Raw genomic sequence first — 27709 nt, 5'->3', positions numbered from 1 at the left:
GGGGAGCTGTCTACAGGCCCGTGTGAATGATGCAAATTACTGGAGTCTTGTTAGTGTCTCCTTGCTTATGGAAAGCCTCAAGAGTCAAATGGAAAAGGCCAATCTGGGGCTTTGAATGAAGAACCATATTCTTATCCAAAGCACTGAAAGAGTTCACTGATGCTGTAGGTGAAAAGATGAATTCAGTGCCGTGAGATTACTGCCTCAGGCTCGTGCTGTTAGATGCTGTGATGGTTAAAACCTCTTGTGCATCTTTCGTATTAGCATTTTTCCACTGATCTGATCGTTGCAAAGGATCACCATCATTTGTAAATAAAGAGACCAATTCTTTTTAACTGTAAAAGTAGCTTTAGCTTATTATTGTAGCTCATGGCTAAAAACACATCTCAAAATCCCCTGTGCTGAGACCTGGTAGGGGGTCAGTTTAGGCGTGGGAGGCCTGCAGTTTGCTGATGGAAACCTTGAAGATGATGATGAAGAAAAAGGCCTAAAAGCTGCTTACTCTTCAGACTAATGAAATGGGAAGATTTGAGTTTACTGAGAAATCGCTAATACTTAAAATAGCTTTAGGGCAGCAATGATACTTTTCACATTATTAAACACATTTTAACACTTTTAAGACTTTGATTGTACCTTAACTTAGATTTTACACTCACATCAGTGTGTTTGGTTTTAGATTTCATCTGAAGGAGTAAACAGGTCTTGAAAAGTCTAAAGGTGAATGTGAGGCAGGCTGATAGGGGTGCAGAGCATTTGTATGCTTGCATTAATCCTAGTAATAACAAACAAAACATCTTTTTAGCTTTGAAAAATAATAAATGCTTCTGATCTAATTTCGACTCCCCGAAAGCTGCTGACCAAACTCGTTGGTGTGGTAATACTTAATTAGAACTTAAATAGTGGTTTAAAATAAATCTTTAATGACATTTTAAATCCTTTTCTCATAGACTTTGATTGTATTTTATGTGGTACGGGCACAAATATATAACATTTGTTTAATATATTATAAAAAAGTGTATTAAAAGTCCATCTAACTGTGGGTTGAGAGAACATCTGGGAAGCAGCTAAATGGCGTTGAGGACGGCCACAACAGCGACACGGTCAACCTGATGCTGTGCAAACATGAGCCGGCAGGTCTGGGACTAGCTAGCAAAAACAAAAGTTGCAGTGTGGCTGTGTTTGCCTCAATGGCCCAGCCAAGTTGTTACGTGTGAGGAAAAACATAAATAGCTGTGCAGCATGCATCATTCAAGAAACCAAGCATAATGTGCACCACCACCAAGTCGAGTCATCAAGTGAAAGAATCATTTTTCAGGGCTTCAGACTGCGGCTGTCGACGTGTGATGCTATCCCAGCACCGCCAAAGTGTTTCTTGTAGAAATGTCACCAGAGAAAAGATTATAGTCTCTGTTGCTGGTATTTGTGCTTGTTTAGATCGATCGTTGCAGCTAAACCAGCTTCAACTCAGATGTGGTTTAAATGCTCGTTTGAGCCACAAACTTGTCTCCTGTACTTGACCTCACCTCAGTGTAGCAGCATGTGGCACTAACATCATGTAACACAACCTCGACATACAACATCTGCACAAAAATGTTCAAAAGAGTTGGAACTCTAGTTTTTCTTATTAATAAAATTAGAAGTTGCACTAAATGTTGACTAGGGCTGCCACGATTAATCGACTAGTCACGATTATGTCGACTATTAAAATCGTCGACGACTAATTTAATAGTCGACGCCTCGTTTGAAGCTTTGTAAGATCACAAAGGACGCAGGAATGAGTAGTAGGATTTAAGAGTGTAATAACGGACTGAAACAGAAGATGGCAGCACTGCATGTACAAGGATGCCAGCTGCCGTTAAACCCCGAAGAAGAAGAAGCTGTGTCCCAGAATTCATAGCGCAGCCCAGCGCAGTTGTCAACAATGGCGGCAGCTAGTTAGTTTTAATATTACTCTTATTATTCTTTCTGGGTCACAAAATAAACGTTTAACATATTTTCAGGGAGAATGTAGCTGTGTAAACCTCAAATATCTGCTCAGTTTATCAAGACACCACATATTTTCAAAAGCGCTCCGACGTTTTCGGAGACGTCTGTTACCCACTAGCTCGTTAGCTAGGCGGGGGCAAGGCTAACTAGAGCCGTGAGAACACCGGACTCCCGGCAAATCGTTTTCAAACCCACCGCCGTCTTTCGCTAGTCAGGTTAAACATATATATAAGTCACTTAGATAACTTAAAAATGTTAGTTTGGCTTTCTTTAGTATTTTATTTGTTCCTGAGTAAATCGGTTTGGCTGAGATTAAAGTTACAGTTTTTGCACAGCTAAAACTGTCAAGCAGACAGCTGATTATCAGAAGTGTGAGACGCTGGAGAATATACTCCGGTGTCCTGTTATATTTTAGAAAGCAAGGAGTTTATTAAACTTCACCGAAACAATCTGCAAATTTCATTAAAAATTAATAAACTGCCATCTTGTCTTTATTTTTAGTTAGCACAAACACTTCAAGCTGTAAGCTAATGATAGTTATATAAGACCAGATGCTGCTGGTGCAATAAGCTGTAGTTTTACGTCCAATGGATGATGATCTGATTAGTCGACTAATCGCAAAAATAATCGGTGACTAGTCGACTATCAAAATAATCGTTTGTGGCAGCCCTAATGTTGACATAACAATAAATCATATCACTTCCTCTTGCAATAGATTATCAGCATGCTGGTGCCAGATGTTGTTAGTCTTATATAAACTGTTTCCTTCACCCATTTGACTTGGAGCCAGTACCTCATGATACACTTGGGTACCAAAATTCAGCGTCTTGCATTGAGGAAGGATGGCTCACATCTGGAAAGTTAATCAGGGAGCTAATATTAACTACAAGATAAAAACACACTGACACCACAGTACAGTGAAGAAATGCACCAACCCTTTTCTCCTTCACTTGCACAGATTCGTGCAATGTAATGAGCATCTGAGACGGCGTGGTGGTGATACCAGCGTTATCATGGGCATCTTACTGGGAAATGGGCAGATGTATTGCATTGTTTTGCCAGTCAGAGCAGATGTCAATCGTTTGTACTGATTATTTATGCAGCATGAGTGCTCCAACAATAAATCAGCTGGCAAATCTGTGGGGCAAATGAAAGTCTGGATATTTTTGGTGTTGTTATTCACTCGTTTTCAAATAGCACAACTTCATCATTTGACATGATGGGTTTTGTTATGCAAAAATTATGTGTGAAGCATATCCGTTAGACTGTGGCTCAGATAGTGGAGTGGAATTATGATACATGGTTGATGCTTTGAAACTTCAACAAGACACTGAACCCAAAGTTGCTTCCAGCTGGAGCAACAGTAGAATGCTTTGAAGGCCGTAGATCAGGCAGTAAAGGTCCTATATGTGTATTAAAAACTGAGGATTTGAATAAAAGGTATATTCTTTGTATCTGACTTTGAAATAGTAACATTTTCTTCTCATGAATTGTGTGAAACAATAATGCAAATGTGCAATTTGGTCATTACTAATATCCATCGATTTTCTTTTTCTCTTCTTCTTTTTTGCTCGCTTTAAAGTGACGTATTATACGTCCTTCAGTGTTCATTAAGCTGATGTAATTAGCACTCGGATTCCTGTTTTTTTCCTAATGGCTTCTTTGTCATTATTTAACTGCTCTCAAGAAAATGAATCAGCACCTTAAGCAGAATTGTGATTGAAATGATTTCTCTTTTTGCTACGAGGACTATAATTACTACGAGTCACGCTGCAGACTCATGTGATTAAGTAAATGTCTAAATACTGAATGAAGCTGTTATCTAACTTCAATAAGAGTAAGGAGTTCTTAATACCTGACAGACCAAAAGGAAAAACAGAAACTTTGTCCAGGAATGAGATTGACCCCAACAATTGATTTCATAGAGCACCTATCTCCTTTGTTTAATGAAATATTATTATAGTTGGTACCAGAGATGGTGTAATCTGATTACTTTTTTCAAGTAACGAGTAAAGAAAGGATTACTGTTGCAAAAATGGTAATTAGATTACCTTTACTTTCCCGTAGGAACGCTGCGTTACTGCGTTACTAAAACCGTGATTTTTTGCGAGAATGTCTCACGACAGTGACGGAAGCGAGTGCGAGGTTCGTGGCAACAGCTGTGTGCAGATCAACAATGGATCATATATCGAGTGCAGAGAGAGTATGAGCGTGCAGCGTTTAAAGCGTGGAAGTACTGACCTTACTTTGAGTTTGATTCCATAAAAAGTGATAAAAACATTAGTGTCCGCTGTGCGTGGGAAGAAAACTTCTTTTTACAGCGAAAAAAACCCTAAACTTCCAACAAGCACCGAGTAGCTACGACGTAATGGGAAACTCACAGAGAAACTCGCGGATTCTTCCACTGACCGCTGCACACCTGCACCAGGGTAAACCTCCGCCTACCCCACTCCTGCTTTACAGGTGAAAATAGAGCAACAGGACCGCTGAGTCTTTGCCTTTATTTATTTTCTGCTGTGTTTTACTTGCATCTATTTGAAAGACTGAGTGTAAACACACAAAATATTTTATTTTATGTGCTGGAATGTGCAGAAAATAGGTTTACATGTTAAACTAATTTCTTCCAGTCAGAGAATGTTGCATATAATTACATTTTTGCTTGATGCATAAAGTTAAAAGATTAAAACTAATAAAACAAGTTTTTAAAAAAAAGAGATTTTTCCATTTGATTACATTTTGTATGATGATGATGCAGAAAAAGTAGAATTGGGCTGAAAGATCTATCGCTTTATCACCTCTTCAGGTTGTAAATCGTGTTTTTAAAAAGTAACTAAGTAATTATTTACTTTTGAAAATAAGTAATCAGTAAAGTAACGGGATTACTTTTTTGGGGAAGTAATCAGTAATTAGTTACTGATTACTTTTTTCAAGTAACTTGACCAACACTGGTTGGTACTGTGGTGTTGGTGTATTCTGGATAAAAAGAAAAACTGAAAGATCAGCGGCGGTGGAATAAAAACAAAGGCTTTTGTGTGTGTGTGGTGTAGTAATTGATGACGAGCTGACCTTGTGTGGCAGGACGACAGCAGAGCCTCCACTGATGCCCACGATTGGCACGGCCGTCTGAGTGGAAATGAAGTCCAAGATCTGCGCCACGGCCTCTGAGCCCACGTTGTCCTCGAACACCACGCCATGGACACGGTTGGTTGAGAGAGTGTCGCAGATGCGGGTTAGCAGCGCCCGAGGGTTAGTGTTGTTGACCAGTACAGTGATAGGGTTCACCTCCAAGGGAAGATCCATGAAGTTTTCCCGACTCAAACGCCCCTTGATCTCCGTCTGGTAGGCCGTGCCGCTGAACACCACCGCCACATTCACAGAGGGCGTGGGGATCCCGAACGGCCGGCCGGAACAGCCAGGGATGGCGCAGAATAGCAGCAGCAGCAGCGGCGGCCACCACGGGGAGTCGCTCCAGCAGCCTAGACGAACGCCCATCTCAGTCACCTACTGCCTGGTGGGGGGGATAGAAGAGATCGACATGTTAGACAGGAAGATCTTTTTGTGTTTGTTTTTACGTTTTGATAAATATAAATGACCTTCTGGCTTCATCTCGGCTCAGCGTGCCGGCCCGGTCGCTGTAATCAGACGTGTAAGAGCCCATTAACGGAGCCCAGAGCAGTATTTTTAGTGTTTGTCAGCGTGCAGCGAGGCTGTGGCCAGGCTGTTGCGTCTTAGGATGGCAGCTGCCACCCTGCTGCTGTTGGATTCTGCGGTACAACCCAGCAGATGGTGTCCAGCGTTTAATGCAACAAATGGAGAACAAGAGGATTTATAATTTTTCTCTCGTGACATTACTTTTGATGCTATTACTTAATTTCTTTTTTAGCAGCCCAAGGCATTCAGGCTTAATCTGCTGCAGATCTGCATGCATAGTTTTGACGATCATGTGACATCCACAGTGTCAGAATAATGTTCATTAGCATACATTTCAACATATCAAAAGGAAAAAAACTTTATTCACAAATGCCTTTAATCCTCTGGTGATAAAATCCTTGCTCCTTGTGCAACACTGCCTCTCTAATGGACTGCAATGCAAGCACTAACTCTCAGCCGTACTATCTTAATTACTTCCAATTGTTGTGCTTTCTGCCCTCTGGAAGGTAATGCAGGAGAAATGCCATAGTTGGGACTCTGCGATGTCAAACCCTGTAATGTTAGTTTAACATTCACATTGTAAGCAGACAGCGGTTTGTGTTGAGCTGTCAGACAGAGTTAGGCTCGTTGTCAAATCTTTCACAGCAGTGTTTGTGGCCCTCGGGGAGTGCTGCACACTGGGCCCCTGTCACAGAGATCTGATCCACCATGTGATGGAATCCCAGTGGGGTGAATATATTGTAATCCCTTGGTAATCCCAACCAGGCGTCATGGCCTGCGGCTTGATTGTAGTGTATAAATTTATCAAGAGATTTGGCTAGTGCACGGAGCACGGTGCAGCTCTGTGCTGCGTTTTTCTCTCCGTTCTACATCCTGTGTCGGACCGAGCTGTGAGCTCCTCTGGAAAACACTGCAGAACAAGCATGCAGTGCATGACGGCCGGGCCGGTTCATCTCTAGAATACTTATGAAGGAATTGGGTTTTTTTGTCATGTTGCATGCACAGACTCCGAGAAAACACATCATGCATGCATGCATGGGAAGCTGTTCGTGACGTGTCCTGCATGTGCAACTCGACTCTACATCCTGTTCAGTGACATCAGCCGTGTTTCAGCTGACAGCAGTAGAGACGTTTAGGCTTAATGTCGTAAGATTAACATTCATGGAAGAAATACGTGAAGACCTCCTGTATATTTAATGAAACCGTAAAACAGCTGAGGCGCATGAATGAAGGCTGAACGCTCAGGTGGTAAAAATGTCATTAAAGCAAAAATGGAGTCATCAGTAACTTTGTGACATGATTTTAATATATTTATTTATATTTTATATTGTATAACCACCACCGCAACAGCTATGGTTCAATTAATTAAGACAAAGCAACGCTTTTTTGAATCCGGTGATAAGGCAGGGAAACTTCTGGCCTATCAAGCCCGTGCCGAAGCAACCTCCAAACTAATTCCAAAGGTCAAGTCTGCCGCTGGTGACATAATATCGGACCCAGAGGGAATTGATGAAGTATTTGTTCGTTTCTATTCCAATCTGTACACGTCAAGCTCTCCACCTCTATCAGAAGAAACTCTCCAAATATACATTTTCCAAGAATAGATCTGACGAAGGGGTTAGGGGGACCGATTACTGTAGTAGAGGTACAAGAAGCCATTAAATCCTTAAACACAGGTAACTCTGCAGAATACTATAAAGCCAATTCTGATCTTATGGCACCGTTGTTGAAAGATATGTATAATGAAGCCTTTTCAAAATGTCAATTACCCAAGACTTTGTCCGAAGCTACTATTTGTTTACTCTTGAAAAAAGACAAGGATCCTCTGTTGTGCAGTAGTTACAGACCAATTTCTCTTTTAAATATTGATTTTAAAATACTATCTAAAATTCTCGCACTTAGGCTACAACGTGTTGTGCCACAAATTATCGCCACTGATCAGATGGGTTCATGGCCGGCAGGCACTCATATGACAATTCAAGACGCCTCTTGAATATTATCCACACATCATGCAACTCAATTCCAGAGGTTGTGGTATCTCTTGACACGGAGAAAGCCTTCGACCGCGTCGAGCGGCGCTTCCTCTATGAGGTGATGGATAGGTTTGACTTAGGGTTGACTTTATTCTCTGGGTTAAGCTACTATATTCTTCGCCATTCACCTGTATTCGTACTAACAACAACTTGTCTTCCCCTTTTCCACTTGAGAGGGGCACTAGGCAAGGGTGCTCTCTCTCACCCTTCCTATTCGCCATTGCTATCGAGCCTCTTGCAATATGGCTGCGTTCAGAGGATAGATTTAAAGGCATTACGAGGTTCGGTGTAACCCACAAACTCTCCCTTTATGCAGACGACTTGCTCCTGTACATTTCTGACCCTCTAAACTCATTTCCGGTGCTTTTTAACATACTGGACCAATATGGTACACTGTCAGGATATAAGCTCAATTATCAAAAAACCGAGTTGCAACCCCTTAATTCCCTGGCCAGAGCTCTTCCCCACTCAATAGTGCCCTTTAAGTGGACAGAAACTGGATTTAGATATCTGGGGGGTTTTATTTCCTCTTCTATACCTAAAATGATGAGGGAGAATTTTCTGTCCCTACTAGACAATGTTGGGAAAGGTTGTGACCGTTGGACTTCACTACCATTGTCAGTGGCAGGGAGAGTTAACCTGATAAAGATGAATGTCCTCCCCAAATTCTTGTATCTTTTTCAACATGTCCCAGTTCTTCTTACTAAAGCATTCTTCGACAAGTTAGAAAAGACTCTGTCACATTTCATATGGGGAGGGAAACAAGCTAGAATTCGCAAGTCTATTCTTCAGTCCTCTAAAGCTGACGGTGGTCTTGGTCTGCCCAATTTTAGACACTACTATTGGGCAGCTAACATACACAAACTTTTGCATTGGGTTCGCAACGACCCCCCTGTACCAGCCTGGGTACAAATGGAAACTGCATCTAGTATTATCATCAATACTCAGCTCACCACTCCCTTTCTCTCCAACCCTTGTTGGGGATAATCGAATAATTGGCGACAGTTCAGAAAATACTTCGGGCTACTTGGACCTTTGCTAACACCTTTATTAAAAAGATTGTAATTTTGCACCTTCAAACATTGATGCGGCCTTTGGCAGTTGGAAAGATAAAGGTCTTAGGACTGTTAAGGACTTGTACAGTCAGGACACCTTTCTATCTTTTGCTGACCTATCGTCTAAATATGACCTGCCTAATATCAATTTTTTTCGTTATCTTCAGACTAGAGATTTTGTAAAAACGTAGTTCCCTCACTTTCCCAATCGGCCTTCAGAAACAAATCTGGATATCATCCTGCAGACGAACCCTCATCAAAACAGACTGATATCAGCCTTGTATAAAATACTAGATACGTCGGTCCCCAAATCCATTTCTCATACTAAGCTGAAATGGAAGAGCTACAGACAACCCTGCCAGAACAGCAGTGGGATTCTGCTTTGAAACTGATTCACTCGTCCTCAATTTGTGCCCGTCATGCTTTGATTCAGTGCAAGGTGGTCTATAAAGTACATTATACAAACGCAAAATTATCTAAAATCTATCCAACCATTAGTGATGCCTGTAGCAGATGCAGACTATCACCTGCCAACCATTTCCACATGTTTTGGTCTTGTTCGAAACTGAGTCCATTTTGGAGGAATATATTCAACACACTTAGCCAAGCACATGGCCAGACTGTCCCTCCTAACCCGCTCTCCGCAATTTTTGGCATTCCTCCCGACTTGATCTGGCCCCCTCAAACAGGCCCTAGCCTTTACCACTTTACTAGCTCGGAGGCTTATTCTGTTGAAGTGGAAGCTTCCCCACCCCCCAACTCATGATTATTGGGTGAGAGATGTACTCTTTAACTTAAAGCTGGAAAAACTTCGATTCTCTCTAAAAGAATAAAGAAATAGGAAATTTAACAAAATCTGGAAATCATTTCTCTTACTAGTGGACACCATCACTTTACTTCCTGAGTCTGAAGTGAACTGAGTGAAGCTACATTATAAAGTTTGGATTTTTTTTTTAATCTCATTTTTACTTTATTTATTTGTTTATCCTTTTGTTTTGTTTGGTCCCTTTTTTGTTGTTGTTTGTTTGGGTTATGCTTGTTATGTGTATAAGTCTTGAGATGTTTTTTTTGTGTGTGTGGGCAGAGACTGGCTCTCTGTGCTGTCTTGTCTAGTGTGGACCTGGCAGGGGGAGAATTCAGGATGGGGGGTACAATGGACATACAACTGTTCTGAAATCAAGATTGACTTTGCTGTTGCTAACTTTGTTGCTAACGTTATCGTTGAAATCAGTAAAACAAAGTTGGAATATATTTTATATTGTATTTTGAGATCCATGGAGGCTATCGTATCTCAGTTTCTATTTACCGTTCAGATCTGGAGGAAACAGCCTTCAAAGATTCATGATGCAGATACATTACAGCTTGTGACCGTACGTTTGCTGGGTGCCGACCCCCGAACCTCTAAAGCCAGCCGAATCCTTAAACTGCACTGATACATAAAGGAAAGAGGATTTTCATCTGTCCTTTGGCTAAATCAAAACAAAACAGAGACAATTTCGGCTCCGAAGCAGTCACAAGGTACATACTGTAGTTTGAGCCATGAGCCGGAGACAGGTTGCCTTTTGCGTCATGATGCTGCTGCAAACTGGATTCAGAATGAGTCATACTGTACTTGGTGCCCCACAGAGTGCAACCAGTCACTGCCCAGTTATACTTGATTACGTCTGCATGTAAGCTTCTTATGAAAGTACTCCATTGTTATCTAATAACATTTAAATATTTCAGCAGAAAACGAGCTGGTTCTTTTGTCAGCATGGAGTTCATTTATTATTAGCTTATGTAATATTGATTTGAAAGATCTTTCATAATTAAAAAATGTCTGAATGAACAGGTCATTGAGAAGAACTCACTGAGTTTCAGCATGGTACTGTGATATGATAGCACTACTGCAACAAGTCAGGTCAGTGACACAGAGTGCTGAGGTGTGTTAGTGCATTTAAATGGCCAACGCTCGGCTGGCAAAGAGTTCTAAAACGCCTTCAGGCATTAACATCAGCATACAAACTGTGTGCTGGGAGCTTCATGGCATCAGGTTTCCATGCCTGAACATGTGGAGGTGGCCTCGTACTTTGTGGATAGCTCTGTAGTAAATAAATTTGGGTGGTAGATGATGATTGGCCCACTAAAGACATCTGCAGTGTTATGATTCAGAAAAAAGAAGAGCTGAAATCCTGCAGCTGTAATGGGAAACATGTTGCTTTCTAAACTACAGTGATGGGCTCCTCAGTTTCTAATGCGTTGCTTGCAAGTTGCATAAATATGTGAGATAACTTGTCCCAACTTTAAATTTGCGTTAAAAAAAGGGAAACCTTTTCCTTTTCAGTGTTTTACATGTTGTCTTTGTACTGTGAGATTAAATAAATAAAGTAGACCACAGTATGTTTAACCTATATAGAGTATAACAACATGGAGCGCTGCATGCTGTACATATGGTACAGACGGCACATTAACGGTTATTCCATACCCACATGAAGAACCCGAACTTTTCCCTGTTAATTGCAAACTTTCTTCAGCAAGAATGCAAGAAGTCAGATATTTAAGGTTACACGTAGAGATGATGGTTTGGGAGGTTAGTCCCCATTACAGGATTAATGTAAGCACACACACTCCTCTGTCCTATTTATTTCTTACTGCCTCTCTTGGAAAGCTGTCGCCAAAGTCCGTTCTTGTCAAAGGGATTATGGAAAAGCAACGTGACTTAAATAAGTTGCTTCAGAGCAGCACATACCAGCCACTTTCCTGTTTCCTCTTCTTTTGACGGCTGAACTGTGTAAACAGGCCACCGCTGAGAATTATCTAACATCTGATGAGAGATTAGATTTTAAAAAGCGGACGAGAGACCGAACTTTCAAAGTTAAACGGTGCCGATCGGCAGTATCGTCCCACCAATCGACAGTGTTCGTATTCTCTGTCCTCAGTTAGTTAGAGTTTGACTAACAAACATTTAAGATGTGCTTATCCCCCTCTAGTGGGTGACATACGGAGGAAGCAGTGTCTTTACTGAACGAGCTGAGAAATGCAGACTGATTAAAAATAGCTGCTGGGGCTCTATCCTACAACGACGTTATTTATTTTTAGTCTGTTGTGCTTCCACACTGCTGACACTTGGACATTTTGTTAAGTTGAACAGGTAAATAATGCAAACATCCACATCTGCATGTTCAGCTCATACACATGTTATCTGCTCCCAGAAATTGAATATTGCTGATAAGGCAAATTGGATTTTCTGCACACGGCGACACATACACAGACTCAGTGATGAGAATGTGAGTACATCTGGTTCATGCATATTGAAGTCTTGTACAGTGCGGTTTATTTCCCCTTCTAATGCAAGTGTATGTTGCCTTCACCTTTTTCAGCACTGTCTCAACCAAAAGCAGCAGTTTATTTTCACATTTTTAAAAAATATCATTTTGTCATATTGGAGGGAACCTGTTTTGTTCATTTCCAGGTCCAGATTTTTATTGTTGGACTCTAAGTAATCCTTAATTTTCTTATGAGGGGGGTGGAAGCTTCAACAAGCACCTCTGGCATCTCCCTTCCTCTCCTTTTGACCCAGCTTTCTTCTGATTGGCTGCTCCTTGCAAACAAAGAGCTTGAACAGCTGGTGGGTGGGGCATCTCACAGCCAAAGAATGACCACATGAGGAGATCCCCCATCTGTGGCAACATGCAAAGACACAAGTAAAAAAGAAGCTGTCTGAAACCGAGTGTTTAGAGCAGCCTGAAGCCTGACCCTTTGGGATTATTTATGCATACACTGACCTCATTATTTGGAAATTTGGCCTTGTTTAATATGAGCATCCACCACTGTATCAGTACACATGACAGAAAATGAGGATTAGCGCAATCAGTGCCCTTTAATTACTTTTGCAACAGCCGTCCTGCCCCACAGTGCGCATTGAAATCTCATCTTTGCATCCTGCAAACTGCATCCATTCTTCCAAAGTTGTCCACTCTCTGTTTTCTCTGATATAGACCATATGAGTGATGAAACCACATGAAAGAAAACAACCTGCCATTTATCGATGAGATGCTGCAAAGGTCCTCCAAGTGATTCCTGATCCAGCTCATTAACGTGAAGCTGCAGCAGTAAATACATCTGGGTGAGAAGTGTGGTGCAGTGTTTAATGACTCCCTTTATATTCTGGGCACGACACCCCTGCTGCAGCTGTTTAACAATGTGCACCTGTCCCGTCTCCTGCTACTTAATCAATACACTCATCCATGGATCCGCAGCCTGCTGCGTCTGTGTTTCACCTGCTGATAACAGTCCAGCAGCTTCCTCTTGATCCAGCGCTGTCAGAACTCCATGATCAAGCAGATCTATGACTTTTATGGGACTCGTATGAACGTTAGGGCTTCCCTATCGTTGCACCGGGTAGGCAAACACTACTTAAATTAGCTCTATTGTTCCTCTTGTGACCAGTTCTTCCCAAAATAGTGAAATACACCATCTTTAGCAAAGAAAGAAAGACGTCCACTAGGTTTGTAGGAACATAATTAGCTTTTTAGTAAAATAAATAAAATAAATCTCTGAGCTCAGTTTGACACGGCAGAGGCAGAACTTCTTACTGAATCACTTTATCACAGTATCACTTTATAGATGAAATCAAATCAGTGGTATATCCTGGGTGTGATCAGTGAACGCCAATCCACCAAATCAAAAATAATGAGCTAATTAATGGGACTTTTTAGTGAAACTAAGAGATGTAGGTACTCCAAATCAAGACTTTTTATAGGTAACCAGATAGCATCTATTCATATATATATATATATATATATATATATATATAATTATAATTTTAGAGGTAAATAAATAACTTTTACTTTGAAGGTTTTTTTTTCTCATTTTTTAACCTTTGGAAAGTTTGACTACCCCGTTAGTTGGCAAGCGTTTGCAGACAAATTGGAATCTTTCATGGAAACTACGACAACTCACAGGGAGGTTTTTAGTGCAGCACCATCACCCAGCAACTGCTCGCTAACCGGTCAGGAAATTCACATCTTTATTTCATCTTCGGCTTTAACTGTTTAAATTTAAGTATTACTGTACAGGAATAGAGCGTTCCCAGTTTATTGGATGTACCCTAGCTTGCTAATCTTGTTGGGGACTGTAGGAACATTTTTCTCTCCAGAACTACGAAAACAAAATCTTCAAAAAACTTCAGAAATGTTGGAAGTGTGTCGCAGCTTTTGAGCTTTCTGTTTTTCTCAGTTTGGTCTACGTCACTGCTCGCTGTGGGTATCCTGCAGACAGGATCAGTGCTTTCCAGGCTTGAAAGAGGTTTCTTTAATAGAATTTAATAAATGCAACCACCCAGCAAACACAAGCCACAGTTTGACCTTCTCTGTTACAAAGAGTCAGGATTCATTTACCACCAGATGATTACACCTGTATGAATATGTTGAACTAATCTCTGATTAAAAAATACAGCCACGCTAATCTCTTTAAATCTGCACCCATTTAACTAATCTGTAGAATCATCATCCTCATAAGTACAGTGGGAGCGGGGTGAGGTGGCAAAAAAAGGAAAAACATCGGCATCTAAAAATATCCACGGTATGACATAGTTGGCGCGTGTCCGCATTTTTTGGTTGGAGCCCAAATGAAAAGTGTTTTTGTAAACATTTCCTATACAGGCTGTACTGCAGTCAGACGTTCTACAGCGCGAGCTTTGCTAAATGTGATCAATCCTCGATATCTTCTGACTGATCTCAAATAAACTAAATATCTGGAGCCAGATCTCTGGATATATCTGTGACCCAGGACAGCCTACCACTAAGACCGCTGTGCAGGTCCTGACCGAACCTTTGAATCAGACTATTAAGGTTTCCTATCCCTTTCTGATCTGTGTACTTTTACACAGAATACAGAAAAGCTAAGACAGACAGAGTCTGTGCCAAATCCTGTCCTCAGTTTGTAGTTTCTCTCCGACTGTTGGCTGCTCTAAGCTGCTCCAGTTAAACAGCTTATATCATTAATTATAGGCCACTGAAAAACCACAGCATGGCAGCAAATACACTGTTAGCTCTGTTAGAGTTGTATTCAAATACATTAAGACAATAACTGCTCTTTGTTTCCGTGGGACCGAGTCTGGCACGGCTCCACATCGTCTGGCGCTTGAGTTAATTAACAAAGCAACACCAGTTCCTCAGCTGCAGTTTACCAGATAACAAATATTAGACTATGCTGTATTCAGCTGTTCTACACTTTTTTACTCATGAATGATGAGATTCAGATAAATGTAATTGATGATCTTCTGCATCTGACCTGCCGAGGTACAATAACTCTGGTACAATGCGTTGAATGTTTATTGTACGTGGTCCTTTTTCAAAATTGACCTCGAAGTAGAGCTTGGCAGTGGTTCGCTTGTTCACAGTGTCCACAATTATATTTATAGTCCGTTCTAATAATGGGTGAGATTTTATAATAAATAAACTTTATAAAGTTTATTTATTATAAAATCGAGTAGGTCACCAATTGTTTAACAGCATGTTTGAGTTTTGCAGGCCACTCGAAGCAGCTTAAACTGCAAACCACATATTTGCTGCCAGTAGACTGAACCATGTTTGTGACTGATCATATAGCAGCACTGTTGTGCCTTATATGTGAATGCACTCAGTGGTCACTTTATTGTCCCCAGTGGGAAATTAAGTTGCAGTATGTCCACACATCAAACAACACCAAAAGAAAGAGAACATGGTTTAGTGTTATCAAGCACGATGATAGCAGCAGGTATAAACGGCACTTTATACCGACAACCTGAAGGAAGCAGCTGAAAGTCGTTTAAGAGAGGATGACAGAGGTCGCCTTCCTCAGCACCTGCCTGTTATAAAAGTCCGCAAGCTGGACCTGAGACCTCCCTGAAGTCTTACCAGCCACTTTAACAAGGTTACCAAGTCTGATCTTATTGGACTCTGTGGTGGGGCGTGGTCGGCGGTGCACGAGCAGGAGTGGGAATCCTCCCAGACTGTCGGCCGGTCTGACCAGCAAGCCTGAGGTCGGCGTGCTGGTCAGACTGGCCTCACCTCCACCACAGGCCTGAGCCGGAGCTCACGACTCCGTCTGTGGTGCTGTGTCCATGGGCGACCACCTGAACTTGCACCTCCCTGTTGCTGAGCGACCGATCTTTAGGCTTGTTGTGACCTAAAGGTCTAGGACTAATAATAATAATATATGTTTATTCAGTGAGACCTTTCTGTGAACCTTTATCTTCAAATAAACATGATGTAAAATTGCACACGTTATGACACTAAAGCCGAAGCTGAATTTAAATAGCATAAACAACAAGTACATTTATGCAACTAACCTTGGAAATATCAAATTAATTATTGTGCAAAAACGGGCTGTAACTGCTCGCTGCCCTCAAGCTGCACAATTTGTGTTCATCCTAGCGTGCAGGAAACATCTTTTTGGCCCTTGTTTGGTTTTTCAGTCTCCTCGAGTGTGTTTGTTAAATCTCTTGTCTTTTTTCATCCTTTCTAATCGTGCTTATTTAATTTGGTTCTCTTTAGGCTCGTTTGTTTAGAAGATCAATCGTGAAGCTCTCATTAAGTTCGACACCTGTGCCTCTGATGTTGTTTAAGATTAAACGATGGGAAACGACAGATTAATGCTAAAATCAGTGGATTGTTTGATATTAATCAGAACTTTGACTTGTGCCACAAAGATTAAGATTCACGGCCTCTCAGTTTCACTGAAGCTTCACTGAAGCATGTGCGTAACTGGCCACCTTTATGGAACAGTGAAAAGAAATGTGTAGATAAAGCAATGGAGGCGACTGAGAATAAATTAAAGACAAAACCGGTTAACAAAGGAACTGTGGATGTTTGAATTACCATATCTCCTGAGGCAGGTGCTCGTCACTGCAGGGACTCTGACTGCAAATGCCACATCAGCAGTGACGAAGTGTTAGACATCTGACAAAATGGCCTGAAAACAGCCATCTTCACCTGCTGTGACTGCTTTATGCAAACATAATTTGATAAAGTGGAGTTTTTCTGTTGGATCATGCTGGACTTGTTTATGTCGAGTGTAATAACGCAGATAGCTGCTGTGCTGCCGATTGACCCCCAACAAGCCAATCTGCAGTTAGCCAGTGATGATGCTGTGACGTTTGTGGATCACGGTCATAAGGCTGTGAATATTTCTGTATTTATTATTTTAGTAAATACATAGATGAGGATCTTATCTGTATTTTGTTTTGATCAGTATATTGATAACAAGAATCAGAACAGAATTTGTTCAGTGTTCTCGTGGAGGACTCAGAACCTGCAGTGATGTGCAACTCCAAAAACGAAAGGGCTTAAAATCAACATTTTAACTCTTTTTTTCTTTAAAGTTTGTTTTTTATTATTGCTGTTGTTGGTGGGAGGAGCTTTGTGGTGCATGCTGGGCAGAAACTGCACCACCTGCTTACTCGATGCTCGTAATCATATGATTCAAAAATTAATTTAATGCACCAATTAACCCACAAATGACCCTGTTTAGCAGAGCATGCAATCATTTGCGAAACATATACAGTGTTTAACATTCATCATAGCGTATTTACAAAATAGGATATCAGCCGTTAGAGGCTGCATCTCTGCATTCATGAGCAAATAGGTGATGAAAATACAACACAGACGCACCAAAATTAAGAGAGTATCTCAGTTATCATTCATCTATTTGCTTCTGGGGTTTAAAATCCATGTTACAGGTGTTTTCCCCTCCAAGTAACTGCCCAGAGGTGTTGCCAAATTGCTTGCGTAAGGACTTGTAGCACTGCAATAAATAAAACAAAACAAAAAAACTATGTGGCTCTTATGTTATATAAACTTATAAAGTTAACAAAATGCATAATCCATATCATGTTTTTGTGCTCATTTGTACAAAATATGGCTCCGTTTCCATGAAGGCCAGGATTTTCATTTTCTGCAGCGACAGACTCGTCAGCAGAGGGGCAGGGTCCCCCCTAAATCTGCCTGTTGATTTACGGCTCTGGTCTTTATGGGATGGGGTCGTGTATCGTGGCCGTGTGATAAACGGCAGCCGGCCGCGTGAAAAAGACCAAGTCGACGTCCACCAGGGTTTCCTGCTGAAATGCACCCAAAGTGAAACCCCAGTGGAGGCTTTGAAGTCCAAACCAATAACAATGAATCTGTTTCACGTGACCTCCGGAGACAGAGACGCATCAAACAGACTCACTCGGTGATATTAGTTTCTGTCGCGGACCCTTTGACTTCGCCTCTGCCGCCGGCACTGCAGACATATTTAAGACGCGCACGCCTCTACTGGAACTCTGCACTACGAGTGATTGATCTGCCACAGGGTGAAAACCTGTCTAGGTAAAGTCCTCATAAATCTGGTGAGATTTTTACTGTCGTTTCTGAACAAAGGTTCTGGGGTGGGAGAGGGGAGTAGTCAGGCGGCTGCTGGTATCTCTTTGCATTAAAGGATTTAAATATTCAGGAGGGAGATGGAGCAGAACTGAACAGTTGGATTTTCTGACTCTGTAGCATCAGAGGGGCCACGATCAGCAGGTTTTAAATGCCACAGCAGATGGAAAGCTATGTAGCCGGCTTTTATTACAGTTCCATCTTTGAAACCTCACGTAGCGATAAAGCAGCGCTCCCTCTGCAGCAAGTGTCGTATAACCTTGATCAGGTCATCGCCCAGCTTGAGCCTTTTGCATTAAACCTATAAAAAGAAAAGACTCCGTAGTTTGGTCGTGCAATAAATGGATCAACATAGTCGAGAAAAGATCATCATTTACTCCAAAGTGGGGGAAAAATCCCCAAGGACAGAGGCCACGTGTTTGCTCGTCACTGGACAGATGTTTGATATATATCTCTCCTCTTTGCTTTGGCACATTTATCGTCAGGGGACACTTCATCACCCGGCGTTGTCTTCGTCAGCACAGCGCGTAGTGAAATCGAACAGATTGTGACGCGTTTTGAGGGTAATAATCTCTGCGAGGCTGAAGATTACAATGGCAATGCAAATGTAATCCATTTTGCCTTTAACACATGGGCGGATGTTTGGCGAAGGCTTACAGGGCGCGACATCACACGCTGATATCCATACTCCTACTCTGACCCTGCGGGCTGACCTGGCTGTAAACCCGCGGCGGCAGGTAACACGGAGGGTGGCGGAAGCGTCCTCTGTCAGGCTTTGGCGGACCCCGCACTCGGCCTCATGTGCAGCCGTATGTAAAGCAGGGATCAGTGTAAGACCCTGGTTAAGCTGAAACTGGGGTTGCCCATGCAGAACCAGACCACCCCCCCTCCACCCCTGCCACCGGTCCAGCTGTCACCAACCTACTCTCCCAGTTGATATAGTGGCTGCACACAAATACAGCTGACCTCTGACACACACACACGCTCTAATCCACATATGAGCATATCACTTTGTTTTTAATCTGTGTGTGTGTGTGGCCTGTGCAGTCTTTCTCTCCTTTCCTATTTTGTGTGTAAAGCAGGAATGTGCAAGATAAACGCAACATCAGTCAGTTCTTCCAAATCACACACCCACAGAGGCATAAAGCTGGCAAGACCGTATTGATTTTTGTGTGCGGAGGCTTTGAAATACCAATTTTAAACCAATTTACTTTGTACTAAAGATAGAATTGAAATATTATATTTTTATAAACTCTTCAGCAACATCGCCGTATAGAAACATTGTGCTGGTTTCGGGGATAATCTTCAGGATCTGTCAAAGGCTTTCACACAGATGCTGATTCTTGGACAGCAAACTGGTTTAGGTTTTTCTCCCTGGATTCAGAGCTCAGTCATTAAATGCATACGTGGGTTTTACTTCAAGAAAACAGATTTTCAGTCATTTGGGTGAGCTAATACAACTTAAACATGGTTCGAGGACTTCATGTCATTGTTGTATTTACATGTAAACCATAAATGAGGATGCAGACGAGGCTTGTTCGCCATTTGGTAAGAGTCAGCCTTTGCACCATGTCTGTGCTGCTGGTGCAGGAATAGCATTACTTATCCGATTGTTCAGTCTGACGTCACTAGCCGTGTCTGGACCTAAACTCTGCTGCAGGTCCATATATCAAACGATCACTGTGGCATTACTGAGAGTTGAAAAACTGTCTAAAGTCTTTCATCTTTAATAAAATGATCAGCGTTCTGCTCTACCAGGTGTAACAATTGAGTTTAGCATCCAGGCATCCATGAAAACGGAATTTATGACATTTAACAGAGTTAGAAGTTAGCAGGAAGTTAGCTCGCTAGCTTCTATCTAAATACAATATAGCATGTCCTGACTGCGGGGTTTTGGAAACAAATTCAAACGTACAGCTCTGCTATCACTTCCAGCATAAATGAAGACAGAAAACTAAACAGCAGTGACGTTTGTAGGGTTACTGAAGTTGGGCTAGCTGGTATATAATGATGTGCTACGTGACCGCTAGCGACACAGCTATGTTAGCATAATATAAACAAGCTAACTTTTTTTCCACTCGATAAAAGTTAACGTGAGTGTTCTCGGTGGTCAGGAACAAATGTAATCGCATGGCAGGATGCTGTAAAAGGACCAAACTTCAGCCAGGAGAACAACTGAGATAATCCATCCACAATACGAGGTTAGTCATTCATATACTGCTGCATGGGCTGGGCTGTAGTTACATCCTAAGGTTTTAAAAACTGAGCTTAAATAAATGATTAGCGGTAATAAAAGCCGAGGGAGGTCAACAGTGATCACTGACTGTTTTAGGAGCTTTTTGAGATCAAATAGAAGAAAATACATAACATTAAACATGTTAACAACACAAAAGCCATATTAAACGCAGACTACTTTAGGCCCGGAAGTAGGATTCACTCACGTCATCACTTAACGACCGGATAGCATGCTTGTAAGAATCCAGCTGCATCACAGGGTCACGTTAAATTAGGAAAGTGTCATCTGTCTTCACCGTGTTTGTTTTGGTTCGAGATGACTTGAAGGTCACTAGAGCAAAAACACTGCATAGATAGTAGAAATATTAGAATAATAATAGAACATTTGCATTTTTTTGGGCAGTTGTAACAGCTCACAGACATAAACCGAACCCTGCCCAGCAGAGGATGTACTCGACCTGCTGGTTCGGATCAGCTACCAGGACATAACAAAAACACTTGTTTGGCCCTCGATGTCTCCACGTGTTGCATGCTGTGAAAGTTCAACACATCCAGCAGACGCACATCTGCATCATCACCCAGTCTGAGCTGCGTTCAGCACATCAGTGTTGACTTTCTGCTCGGGTTCGGACTCCAAAGAAAAACATCTGTCATGTTTACCAAGTATCCACAAAAAAACAGAATGAGCTGGAGCTTTGCAAAAACACTCTGCAGGACACTAAGTGTTATTAATTGGTTATTGAAAGGATACGTGGGAGAAATTTAATGTCAAAGGAAGCCGACAAAGAGATGGTTTTCTTTTGCTGTCTGGATGACTGCACGAGCTTTCGATTTGTCAGAATCTGTGAAAAGGTAGTGAGAGGTACAGCCTCAGTGCCTCTAATCGCAGCTCAAACATGTAAAACCACTCCATGGAAAGCAATCGGAGCATGTCATAAACAACTCTGGCTTTTATGGTTTTCTCCGGAGATGGCGTATTGATTTTTGCAACAATAAACAGCCTCCAGAAAAGTAAAAAACTATTCTTTATCTCTCAGGAAGTCACGAGTTGTGCCTTTTTTGCTCTGTCGAGCAGTTTGACTTTGTTAGGTGACGCTGAGAGTGACAAGAAGGACAGAGGAGGAGGAGACACGTGGCAAAGCCCCAACCACGTCGTCATCACAAGCTGCCGAACCACCAGGACGCTGCGCGTCACTTTTTGTTAGACGGCAGTGGAAACGCTTCAGCCCGATTTCTTTAAACGCAGCTTTCTGTTTGGATGTCGTCTCACCGGCCTCCCTCACTTTCCAGGCCCTCCTTCTAAGGTTATCGCTGTCATCATCCCTCATCGAGACGCCCTCCCACCGCGTCACCCGCTCAGGGATAATTGTGAAAAATTAAGCGGGACACACGCAGCTGTGAATAGAAAGCGATTAGCTTAATCAATTTCCCGTACTACACAGCGCACATGCACCCACACGCGTCACACATGCACAAACACTCAGGTTGGTGTCAGGATCCACAAGAGGCAGAAGAATGACAAGGAAAGGAGAGGCAAAGAAAGCCCCCCTCCACCGCCCTCCCAACCCCACGGCGTGTCAGTTTTCCTTCTCAACAGGGACAGGACGTTAGACGAGGTGCAAGCGGCGCTGCGCCATGAATATAAATGGGCCCCGAGTCTCTGTTGTGCCCGTGAGTGCAGCCATAAACTCGAGAGGAGAGCAGCATAGCCTGCAAGCCTCATTCTGCCCGGAGTTTGAGGTTTCACCACGCAGGCTGTGCAGTATGAGAGCGCCCTGAGAACTTCTTCTCGCCCGGCGTCGCAGCACAGATCTGCGTTTGAACGTTTAACGGTGACCCGTACGGGTTTTAGAGATTGTCGAGAGAAGGGTTTAGGGATGATGCCCGAGTTAAATCTACCCTCGTCTCTGATGACCTTGGATAGATTGATCTGATATCCTGTAACCTCCTTCCCTCCTCTGCAGTAAATGTTTTACTGTCTGGGATGCTTGTAACCGGCCGTCAATCAGAGCAGTTTCCATTTCAACCCGTTCCCCGTGCGGGCGAGCCGACTGGCGTTTCTGTTTTATGTCTTCTTCTTTTTCTTTTTTTTTGGGGTCTGCTCTCTCAATCATCATTCTCCTCTTCCCGTCTTCCTCCCCTCCCTCGCCTCTCGCTTTGCAGAGACGTGAAGATGGGTGAGGTTTTGTGTCTTTAACATTTGATTAAGCAGATCGGCTCCGAGCGTGAGATGGGAGATCCGGACAGCTGACAAATCAGCCCGTGTCTGTGTGATACCAACCCGGAGGTTGTTTGTCAGTCTGCCCGCAGGCTGCAGGCTGCAAGCATGCGAGGCTTGCGTGACGATATAATTTAGCTCTGCAGTTGAAGAGCTCAGTAACTCCAGGCTACAGGAATGGTTGTTAAACTGGTGTTTGTGTAGCTGCTGTTGCTTTTCTCGCTGTCAGTCTCTGCGCTCACTGAGATCCAGCGCTGCGAAGGATGACGGCGTTCGTTGCTTTTGTTTCAATTATAAAAAGAGCAACAATGCTGCATCCATTTTAATTACCATACTCAGGCTGGTCCAGGCACAGCATCAGCACAGGGGAAGAGATTTCTTCACTCACTGGTTGATGTTTTATCAGCTGATAATCAACTGCTTCACATACTTAAGTGCAGCTGGCCAGGCCTCTCCTTACTCGGCTGCTAAAGCCTCATTCACACAGGCCTCATGGGGTCAACAGCTGCTTTCTGCAGGGGTCATCACCATGATAACCCCTGGAAAACATGTGGATTCCACAACTGGTTTCTGACTCCAGCATCTTTCTTTGGTTGCTGCTATGTTGCTGTGGGGGTCAGTAGCTTGCTTGGAAGACGCCAATTTGTCTGCAAACACTTCACAACAGTAGAAATGAACTTTGCATTTCAGTCTTAGACTCTTTAGAAAAGCTTTGCATGATTCACAATGAAAAATGATATTACCAGCTGTCACCCTCTTGTCTGACTGTGTGCCTTACATGACCACAGATTCATATAAGAACCTTCCCTGTAATGTTTGAAGTCGTTACAGCTGCTCGGTGCTGCTGTAAGGTTCGTTCAGTGTCTGCTAACATGAAGGCTGATCCTCCCTGACAACCTGTAACTGATAGTGTTTAATAAGTCAGACATATTTGCTGCTGAGCGTGTTTTTGGTGCAGCCGGGAGAGGGACGATCATAGTAAAAACCCTCGTAACCATTTATTGAGTTAGGCAAGGTCCTCACGTGTGTTGAAGGGCAGGTGTGTGTGTGTGATGTAGTGAGATTGCATCATGTTGTGCGATGGGCTGAGGATCCTCCGGCTGGTTTCTGGTGCGCATGTACGTACAGGCTGTCTGTACTGAACTCACATACACGCACCCAATTACTGAAACTGGGATATGGTTGGTATAACATAATGAACAGCCATTTTTCACCTGCCTAACTGCTGCTGCACTGTCACACACTCTCACCACCCCCCGCTCCCACTCTGCTCTCACTGCAGGAAAAACAGACTTTTACCTCCACCTGTGGACCTGCGATTTTACAACAAATAACCACGATTAACCGAAGAAGTTTCATCCTCACTTCAACATCGCATGAATCTTAGGTTTGATTCAAAATAAATGAATTCTTGGAGCGTTTACTTCTATAGGCGGTGTAAATGAAAACTCTTTAATTGCATAAAAGCCCACGAGGACACATAAGACCCAAATTTAGAGCCTGATAAATAAGAGGACATCTGCAAACTATGAAAAGGGACATAAAGCAGACTCATTTTCTTCCTAATGGATCTCAAACCAAAGTAACTGCGTGCCAAAGTGGAAATTATGCCCACTTCTTATCTAATCCCTATTAAACTGGTTAATTTTAGAAGCCAGAATTCTTAAATGAGTATATTTTCTGGTCTGGACGTGTGTGGCTGTGTGTGCATTTAAACGACAGGCATCATTTCCAGGTTTGAAAAGTGAAGCCAGTGGGGAAGTGGCTTAAATGTGCATTCCTTGTGGCAGCCAGCAGAGGGCGTCTCCTCAGGCTTGGATTGTGTAGACGTCTATGGAAAAAACAGGCTTTTGTTCCCGTGATCTATAAGCTCATTAAAACCTTTGCCGATGAGTTTGTGTGACCTCGTCCTCTGTTTTCTTATCTAATTCAGCGTAGTGTTCCTTTTGTAATTCCCGATCACATCACGCATGCAGTGAAAGTGTCTCGGTCACACAAACACATTTTCTGACACAGACAAACATGCTGTAGTCTGAGTCTGGCCGCTGTACAGGAAACACTGTTCCACAGGTTTCTGTAGGCGTTTAATAACCTGTGTGAGCCTTAAAAACAGGTTAAAGTCAGTCTGTGTCCATCCTTCGTGGCTGTGGTGTCCGGACAGCAGCAGCCTCGGCTCTCAAAGAAGTCGTGTCCAGCTCGGCAGAACGTCCCCGCGGATTCCCCCCCTCACCGTCGCCTCTCATTTAAACTGCCTCCCTTCCTCTGACCTCTTCATCGTTAAAGCCCCTTTTTCATATTCACTTTCTGTCCACGCATGAAAATAAAACGACTTGAGTCGTGTTTAAGGCCTGTGACAGAAGAATCTGTTACTCTGAGATAAAGAGACGTCCGTCAGTTATTCACTCAGGGATGGATAATGTGGCCGTTTGTTCCGGATGGATTCCTGCCTGTGTGTTGAGTTCCTGCTGCAGACATGCGTCTTGACACTATTAAATTGTGGAGCGGATGGTGTTAGTGATCCTGGGGCACATGTCAGATAAAATATAGTTTGTTCCATGTTTGTTTTATCAGCAGCATTGTTTTCCTTGTATTTATTGGTCTGAGTGGGACAAATTTTCTTGGCTAACTTCTGAATAAATCTCTAATTTCGAGCCACAAGATTTGATTCGAAGGCGCCGCGTCCTCCTGGAGCCAAAACGCTAGAACGAATCCTTCGGTAATTGGAGCAAGCACACATTTTCTCACATCCTGTGAAGTCACTCTTCAGTGGCAGTTCAATTTCCCCTGCAGCAGTGGTATCTCAAGTCCGGCGGGCATGTATCAAAAGGCCCTCTCAGCTGCTCTAACTGTTTACAATGACACATCGATCCACTCTGCTTAATCCCCCCCCTCCCAGCAGCTCGGTGAGTTAAAGCAACAGTTACTGCCACCTACAAGAGGCGGAAAAAGCCCCGCGCAGCGTGTCGTCTGATCCCTCTGACAAGGATGCTGTCGAGTACCCCCTCTGATCTGATCCCCTCTGCGTTCTGATAATTCTGCTATTGACCCAAAGCAGAAAGCAGCAGGAGGAAACTCTGCTCAACAAAACTACAAACAAAACTACTCCAAAGAAGCAGAAAGCATTTCCATACTTAACCAGGAGTAACTGCAAGCTGATCGGAGCACGCCGGTGCTTAAATAATGCGATCGACGAAGGTGATCTTACCTGTGTTGGCAATCCACATCCAGCCCTGGCTCGTCACCACTCATGCCGTGTGTGCAGCTTCAGCCGTCCTGTTCCCCGTTTTCTTTTTTTCCCCTCCTTCTCCTCCTCTCCTTTCTCTCCCCTTTGGCCCTCGTCTTCTCCTCCTCCTCCCTCCTTCGTATCTCCCTCCCCCTTTCGCTCTTCCTCTCCCTGCACTTGTTTGAGTCTATTTCAGTAGCAGCAACAGAGGAGCCCGCTGCGACGGTGGCATGGTTTCCAGCACTTTGGCAGAAGGTCACATTATCACTCGCTGGTAAAAGGGAGGGGGGGGAAGAAGAGGAGCAGGAGGAGGATAGATGGAGTGACGGAGGGAGATCAAGGTGAACAGGTGCCAGAGGAGGAAAAGGAGAAGCAAAGCAAGTTGATATAATCTCAGCCGTCCACGGATGCGCTTTTGGTTTAGTTTTCCAACTTGTTGACAGGGACACCTCTGAAGACTGTTTTCAGGTAATGTGTCCCAGGAGGAGAAACTGAGGAGGAATTTAGGAGAAACCCTCGAGTGTGCATACCTGTGTGAAGCAGTAGCCTTTTTAAAGTCTTCACCAGCCGCGCAACTCTGGGGGAAAGATAATTCCTCTCTTGGCTGGAAAGTGAGTCTCTGGGAAAAAGAAAAAACTAACAAAGCTGCCAGAAACTTGCGCCAAAAGAAATCCTCAACCTTCAGCTCGTCACCCGCGTCCTTGATCGTCACTGCCCGGTTCGTGAAGACGCAGATCTACTCCGTCTCTGACACCTGTCCGCATCGTGTGTCCCCATCTATCGCAGGTCCTGCAGGGTGACCCTTCTCTTCATTTCCCAGACTCCCTCCTTCGTCCTCCTCTGGTGCGAGCGGTACTTTTACTGCCACTCCATCAAAATAAGGCTCTGAGAAATGATCCAGCTGCCCGGGACGAGGCCGTCGGCGGCCGGCGACAGATGGCCGGAACAGAGGTGCAGATGCAAACTGCTGGAGTTTGGAAATTCTTGGATCTTCCTCGTGACCTTTCTCCAAGCGCACCTTGCTTGCTCTAGCCTTCAGTTGGCTGCACTTGTTGTCCTGTATGCCTTGTTGTTTTTTGGGCTGTTCCTACCTGTGCCCCTCCTTCGCCCATCAGCAGAGCGTTCACTCTGGCTTCTCTGGCCGGCTGTAATCCTGACTCCTACACTCCATGTCACAGGAAGGGCTTGTGAGCTCTAATCATTATGTAGTAAGGATTTATCCTCTCGCTCTCCCTCCCGTCTCTCTCTTCCCTTCCCTCCACCCCTCCCGTTTATTTCCCTCCCTCTGCTCTTTGAGTACTGGCTGCCCTACAACTCTACAACATCCCCCCTTTTTCAACCACCACAGATTAATGCATCATCTCTCCTCACGCTTCCCTGGGACCCATTCGTTTGTCAACTCATTCATTTTTATTTTTTGCCTTCCCACCCGCTCGCTCGCTCCCCGTCTTGCCTCCTGCCGCAGATCGCATCAACAGGTTTGCCCTTGAAATATTCTCTGGGACAGGCGGAGTCAGTGCCCACCGTTTCCTTCCCATCAGGAATGTGCTCGTCCCTTAAACTATAAGCTTTTAATCAGTGCACGCAGAGAACGCATTGATGGCAGTGTGTGCACATTTACAGTCTTTATATACTCTAACATAAATGTTGTACAATGTTCAAGTACACATCAGAGCCTGGCTCATTTTACTCCATCTAAGATGGGCTATGAACACACACACACACACACACACACACACACACACACACACACACAGTAGTGTAGTACTGTACAGAAATTTCCATTTGTTCGAGGTAATTTATACGCAGTGTTGTTGTAATGCGCTTTATCCACCAGGGAGCACTAACACATTTGTCCTGCTCAGTATGTATAACAAAGCCAAAGTGTGTGGACACCCCGGCATTACAGAGGCAGTAATCTGCTGCTG

The 27709-nt window shown here is 43.3% G+C and overlaps 1 protein-coding gene across 2 annotated transcripts in view; it reads right to left on the bottom strand.

The window, feature by feature from the left end:
* grin2ca (glutamate receptor, ionotropic, N-methyl D-aspartate 2Ca) overlaps positions 1-26952 on the bottom strand; it is a 77115-nt gene extending 50163 nt beyond the window's left edge. The window contains exons 1-3 of one of the 2 annotated variants that reach the window (XM_086290147.1): positions 26312-26952; positions 25764-26052; positions 5053-5494 (exon numbers count right to left, since the gene is read on the bottom strand). In XM_086290147.1, the coding sequence (XP_086146273.1) occupies positions 5053-5478 (426 nt within the window). In that variant the 5' untranslated portion in view covers positions 5479-5494; positions 25764-26052; positions 26312-26952. Of the gene's footprint in view, positions 1-5052; positions 5495-25763 lie in introns of both variants that reach the window. The other variant, XM_086290146.1, reaches the window with a different exon arrangement.
* Between the last annotated feature and the right edge of the window lie 757 nt (positions 26953-27709).

The sequence above is a fragment of the Aulonocara sp. 'chitande type north' Nkhata Bay genome, linkage group LG4 (assembly GCF_057382095.1).
Source record: "Aulonocara sp. 'chitande type north' Nkhata Bay isolate Kocher_YH1m ecotype deep benthic linkage group LG4, A_spYH_male_GT1.1, whole genome shotgun sequence".
NCBI lineage: Eukaryota > Metazoa > Chordata > Actinopteri > Cichliformes > Cichlidae > Aulonocara > Aulonocara sp. 'chitande type north' Nkhata Bay.
The sequence above is the reverse complement of the archived record's forward strand: the minus strand, read 5'-3'. Positions and strand labels throughout refer to the sequence as shown.